Genomic DNA, 6,288 nt, shown 5'->3' with positions numbered 1-6,288 from the left:
GGGCTCAGCGTGCAGTTCATTCTTTCCAAGTAGAGGTTCTGGATGAGAAAGAGTCATCTACCATTCATCTCTTGTGTTTAGCACAGTGCCTGGGACTTAGAAGGGCTTTGGTAAATGAATGTGCGTATTTAGAAGATTCTGGGGGAAGCTGCCAGGGTAGCCTTGGAGCACATTGGTGTTGCAGGGTTGTGTTTGTCAGGACTCTTGGTGGTGGTGTTGAAAATATGCACGGCGGAACATACATCGATTCAACAATTTCTACATTTGTCAGGACTCCTGACTGCAAGTGACAGAAACTATTAAACGAAAGGAGACTTTATTGGAAGGACGCTGGAGGAAGTGGCCAGCCACGCCTTGGGAAGGGCAGGATGCCTGTGGGCTTCATGAGCCCGGCAGCCACGGTCACAACTATTCCAGGACTTCTCATCACCTGTATCACAGCACTGCTTTGCTCTTGCTCAGTGCAAGACCAGGTGCATCGGCTCTTCTGATGAGCAGGAAACAAGGCTGTAGATAGGGCCAGAGCTGCTTGTGTCAAAGCTTTGCTACCTGGGGAGAGTTCCAGATGCAAAATCTCTAGAAAGGACCGTGGTTGACATAGGTCAGCCAACCAAGGTCCGAGGCCCAGGGGACTGTATAAAATGGCTCCACAAGAGGTGTTCCTGCGGGGGAGGGGGACATGAGGCAAAAGGCTGTCCAGACAATGTCTACGCTTGGTCGGCTGGTAGAGATAAGCTCTGCTGAGTGAATTATCATTCAGGTAGATGAAAGGGATTCCCACCAGTTATAGAAGAAATGCGAAACTTGACGGTTCTTTGAAGACCTAAGTCCACGTGGAGTGCTGGAGATTTGTGCTGCAGAATGAAGATCCGCTTATTTGTGAGTGGGAGTGTAAGAAGTGTATGTATATATGTCCTTGCTCCGTCAGCAGACATTCAGCAATCAGGATTTTATATTCGAGAGAGAGAGTGGAGATAACTCAGTAAAAATTGCTAACATTTTCCCAGCCCGTCTGGAGCAAGGGAGAATGAAGAAAACCAAAGACACAAGGGAAAGATTAGTCCAAAGGACTAATGGGCCACAACTACCACAGCCTCCACCAGACCAAGTCAAGTACAGCTAGATGGTGCCCGGCTACCACCGCCAGTTACGCTGACAGGGATCACGATAGAGGGTCCCGAACAGAGCTGGAGAAAAATGTAGAACAAAATTATAACTCACAAAAAAAGACCAGACTTACTGGTCTGAGACTGGAGAAATCCTGAAACTATGGCCCCGGGACACCCTTTAACTCAATGCTGAAGTCTCCTGAGGTTCACCTTTCAGCCAAAGATTAGACAGGCCTACAAAACAAACAATAATACACGTAGTTCAACCATCTATATGAGACTGAATGGGCACACCAGCCCAGGGGCAACGATGAGAAGGCAGGAAGGGACAGGAAAGCTGGATGAATGGAAATGGGGAACCCAAGGTCGAGAAGGGAGAGTGTTGACATGTTGAGGGGTTGGCAAGCAATGTCACAAAACAGTAGGTGTATTAATTGTTTAATGAGAAACTAATTTGCTCTGAAAACTTTCACTTAAAGCACAATATTAAAAAAAAGATTAAAATTGCTAACATTTCGACAGCACTTAACCACATGCCCAGACGCTTCCCTGAGCTTCGCTCATGCCGTCTCCTTTAATCCTATGATCTGAGTCGATTACCATTTAAAAGAGAGGAAACAGAAGCCTAGAGAAGAGAAGCAGCAGTGCAAGCTGGAGAGCGGTGGACTGGGAATCCTAACCCGTCATCCCACTCCGGGTCCTAGGCCACTGTGGAGTACTGTCTTGCCAAGGATCTCCTTAGGAGGTACAAAGCTATTTTTAGAAGCTTGGAAACCAGGTGTCATGAAGACCTCAGACCTGAGTTGGAATCTCGGCTCTGGGGAGCGTAACCATGGGCAAGTGGCTACCTCTCCTATAAAATGGGAAGAAAGGTATTTTCTTCTCAGGAATGTATATGCACACAGCAGTCGGCTCACGTAAAGATTACAGCCTTGGAGAGCCTATGGGGCAGTTCTATTCTGTCCTGCAGGGTCTCTGTGAGTCGGAATCAATGGCAACGGGTTTTTAAGGAGTCCTGGTGGGCCAGTGGTTAAGCGCTCTGTTGCTAACCAAAAGGTCAGTGGTTCAAACCCATCCGCTGCTCCTCGAGAGAAAGGTGTGGCAGTCACTTCAGTAAAGATTAAAAAACCCTGTTGCTGTGGAGTCCATTCCAACTCATGGCAACCCTATAGGCTAGAGCAGAACTGCCCCATAGGGTTTCCAAGGAGCAGCTGGTGACTTGCTGCTTGCTACTTGGATCCACAACCAACGCGCATGGAAGCAGGAGTCAAATCAGAAGACGCATTGCGTTGGGCAAATCTGCAAAAGACGCCCTTAAAGCGTTAAAAAGCAAAGATACCGCTTTGAGGACTAAGGTGCGCCTGACCCAAGCCATGGGTACTTGTATGCAGTAAAGATTACGGCCTCGGAAACCCTATGCGGCAGTTCTGCTGTGTCCTATCGGGTCTCCACCAGTCGAAAACCACTCCACCGCAAGTGGTTTGGTTTTGGCTTTAAACCCTGAAGACGTGATGCTCCCACCCATGAGGGGCCAAGTGGGGAAGGGGAGAGGGGGCGTGCCCCTCCAGGTTTGTCAGCAGGGGGCGCGCGAGGGCCTCAGAGGAGAGGGCATGCGCATGCGCTCGGGGCCTCCAGCGTCTCCTGGGAACTTCAGGCGGCCCACCCGCGCCGGCTACTCCAGGTTGCGCATGCGCGTCTAGGTGCCGCGGTTGTGATTGGCTTTTCGGCGTCAGACCCGGTGTGCGCATGCGCAATGGTAAAGCTGGTGTCCCGGACAAGATGGCTGCTAAGAGGTTTGCTTCCCGCCTCAGAGGGTCCCGGCGCTTCTTGAGTGGCTTTGCGGCTGGGGCCGTAGTGGGCGCCGCGGGAGCGGGCCTCGCGGTCCTGCAGTTCCTTCGGAGTCACGGCCCGGAGGCGGCGTCGGCGGTGAGGGAGCCGGACGGTAAGGCCGCGGTCTGCTTTCCCTTCGCGCCGGCCTTCCCACCTCGCGCGTGGAGTGGGACCATGGATGCGCTACCTTCACCAACTTTCTTCTGGGGTCATCGTGCTTTTCTCCACAGAGCGCTCTGCTCCCCAAAGTAGTTATCAGGATATGTTTGTTTCAAGGAGCCCTGGTGGGGCAGTGGTTAAAGCGCTAGGCTGCTAACCGAAAGGAAGGTGGTTCGAACCCACCCAGCGGGAGAAAGATGTGGCAGTCTTCTTTTCTGAAGTTTACAGTCTTGTAAACCCAGTGGGGCGGTTCTTCTCTGTCCTACAGGGTCCCTGTGAGTCGGAATGGACACCAGGCAGTGGGTTTGGGTTTTTGGGTTTGGTTTGTTTTAATGCCTGTGTGAGCGCCACGAGAGTTGGGAGTTTGTTTCGTTCTCCATTATATACCCAGGGCAATATCTGGGACATAACTGGTAGTCAGTAAATATGGGTGAAAGAAAACCAAGGACATAAGGGAAAGATTAGTCCAAAGGACTCATGGGCCACATCTACCACGGCCTCCACCAGACCGAGTCCAGTACAGCTAGATGGTGCCCGGCTACCACCGCCGACCGCTCTGACTGGGATCACGACAGAGGGCCCTGGACAGGGCGGGAGGAAAATGAAGAACAAGATTCTAACTCAAAGAAGACCAGATTTACTGGTTTGACAGAGACTACAGAAACTCCTAGAGTATGGTCCCTGGACACCCTTATGGCTCAGTACTGAAGTCACTCCTGAGGTTCACCCTTCAGCCAAAGATTAGACAGCCTCATAAAACAAAATGAGACTAAATGGGCACACCAGCCCAGGGGCAAGGACGAGAAGGCAGGAGGGGACAGGAGAGCTGGTAATGGGGAGAACAAGGTCGAGAAGGGGAGAGTGTTGACGTGTCATGGGGTTGGCAACCTATGTCACAAAACGATATTTGTATTAGTTGTTTAATGAGAAACTAATTTGCTTTGTAAACCATCTAAAGTACAACAAAAATATTCCAAATATACACTTTCCTACTTTAGGTTACTAAAAAGCCACAGATTTATCAGTTTCTTCTTTAAAAAAAAAAAAAAAAGGGATGAATGAATAAATTAACACAGTGTTAGCAGACTACTTCACTGTTCTCATTTTGTCGTCGTTTAAATGAAGACTACCAGCTAGACCTTCTTCAAAGTATGTAAATCCTCATGTTACCAAAAAAAACCTCTTTGCTGTTGAGTCGATTGTGACTCATAGCAACGCTGTAGGACAGAGTAGATCTGCTCCATAGGGTTTCCAAGGAGTAGCTGGTGGATTTGAACTGCCTGCCGACCTTTTGGTTAGCAGCCAAACGCTTAAACCACTGTGCCGCCAGGGCTCCTCAAGTTACCAAGGGTTCCTTACATTTGACAAAGGGAGCACATGCTCATTTCTTAGACTTTCCCTGACATGCCAATTTAACTTGCTCCTTTAGATACTAGAATGTATTTCTCATTTAGCAAGAGAGCTGTGCCGATGGGTTGAAGATAGGAAAAGGCAGCAAGAGGGGATTATCTAGAAACTGATTCCTGTTAAGTCTGGACTGGGTTCTCCCCCTGGGAAAAAGGCTACCAGCTTTACTACGTCTTGCCACAGCACACTTCTCAGTGCTTCACTAGCAGAACATCTAAGGGGGAGTGTCAGGGAATGATGGCCTTTGAAGAAGCTACAGCTTCAAGGCCGTGCTTTTGACCTCACACTCACTGTTAAAGTAGCTCTTCCCGTTCAGTCATAGCCGTGAGGATTGACAGTACTGACAGGAGTTTTCCTTTGATTACTGCTTTTGCATACACGGTCTGTGGGAGGCAGAGGCGTTTGGAAAGTTGAGGTGAAGGACCAGTAAGATCAGGTCCTTATGTAAAAGTTAATGACTTATCTGAAGTTTATCTTAATGTAACTACACAACTGATTGTAGGCAAAAGTAATACTTTGCTTACTGTCTGTTTTCTTTGCCTTATAAGTAATTGCAAAAATGACACCTGCTGGTTGATTAGACTTTTGAGCCAGTCTTTTGTAAATCTTGGCTCTCTCCTCTTCCTAGTAAGAGTCACTAATTTTGTTTTGTTTGTTTCCCTCTTTTCATTTTCAGGATCTGCAGGAAAGTCTGTCTTGGAACAGTTTGGATTCCCTTTAACTGGAACAGAGCCTAAGTGTTACACTAATCATGCCTTGTCTTATGATCAGGCAAAGCGGGTGCCTAGATGGGTTCTTGAACATATATCCAAAAGCAAGATAATGGGTAAGTGGTTGGAAAAAAAGTAGAGGTAAAGCATTGCTGTTTCTAAAACATCAGTGAAACTTCAAAACGCCTTTGAAGTAAAGGGAAAGATGTTTCAAAAATTTAGAGCAAGGAAGATTGTTGATAATATGTCAGCTTTTTTCACATCACGGCACATGTAGAAAACAATGATATTTGTATGGCTCACTGGGTAGATGGGCCCTGCCTGACAGCCAGGGGGCTCTGGATCCTTCCCAGCTGTCTCAGAGGCTGAGAGGATCCATTTCTTGGCACACCATTTGGGAGGTGCCAAATGTTGCTGCAACGAGTGTCATTTGCTTGTTACTTCAACAGATATTAAGTGCCTACTATGCGGCTGCCACTGTCCTAAGCACTGAGGATATGTCAGTGACTAAAGTAGATATAAGGAAACCTAGTGGCAAAATGACTAAGCACTCAGATGCTAACAGGTTGGTGGTTTGAACCCATCCAGCAGCTCCACAGGAGAAAGACCTGGCGATTTGCTTCCGTAAAGATTACCGCCTAGGAAACCCAGTGGGGGCAGTTCTACTCTGTCCCATAGGGTCACTATGCATCTGAATTGACTCGACGGCACCCAGCAACAACACAGTAGATACAGTCTTTGTTCCTCATGGCACTTTCAGATGGATGGGGGGGTTGACTTATCAAATAATCATGAATGTGTAATTATAATTGGTAATTGCTCCTCTGAAGGAATAGCAATTGGGAATTGGGATAAGTATAATGAACTAAAGAATGTGATGAGAGATTATAACAGGAGAACCTGATTTCAGTGATACAGTGAGGCTTCTCTAAGAAAGTGGCCCGAAGGGTGCTCGCAGAGGGGTGGGTGGACCGTGGGATATGGTGACAAGCATTCTAGGCAGAAAAGAAAGGCAGGGCCATCTACCCAGTGAGCCATACAAACATCAGCATTTACTGCACGTGCCGAGATGT

At 48.0% G+C, this 6,288-nt stretch overlaps 1 protein-coding gene across 3 annotated transcripts in view; it reads left to right on the top strand.

Moving 5' to 3' along the window:
* The first annotated feature begins 2,886 nt into the window (after window positions 1-2,886).
* EXOG (exo/endonuclease G) overlaps window positions 2,887-6,288 on the top strand; it is a 32,439-nt gene continuing 29,037 nt past the window's right edge. For 2 of the 3 annotated variants that reach the window (XM_023732214.1, XM_004377318.2), the window contains exons 1-2: window positions 2,887-3,051; window positions 5,182-5,331. Coding sequence is in view for 1 of the 3 variants with exons in the window: in XM_004377318.2 (XP_004377375.1) it covers window positions 2,889-3,051; window positions 5,182-5,331 (313 nt within the window). In the remaining 2 variants the exon portion in view is untranslated. Of the gene's footprint in view, window positions 3,052-3,967; window positions 5,332-6,288 lie in introns of those variants that run through there. The other variant, XM_023732215.1, reaches the window with a different exon arrangement.

The sequence above is a fragment of the Trichechus manatus genome, unplaced genomic scaffold (assembly GCF_000243295.1).
Source record: "Trichechus manatus latirostris isolate Lorelei unplaced genomic scaffold, TriManLat1.0 scaffold00049, whole genome shotgun sequence".
Lineage (NCBI taxonomy): Eukaryota > Metazoa > Chordata > Mammalia > Sirenia > Trichechidae > Trichechus > Trichechus manatus.
This window is presented reverse-complemented; position numbering and strand designations above follow the sequence as displayed.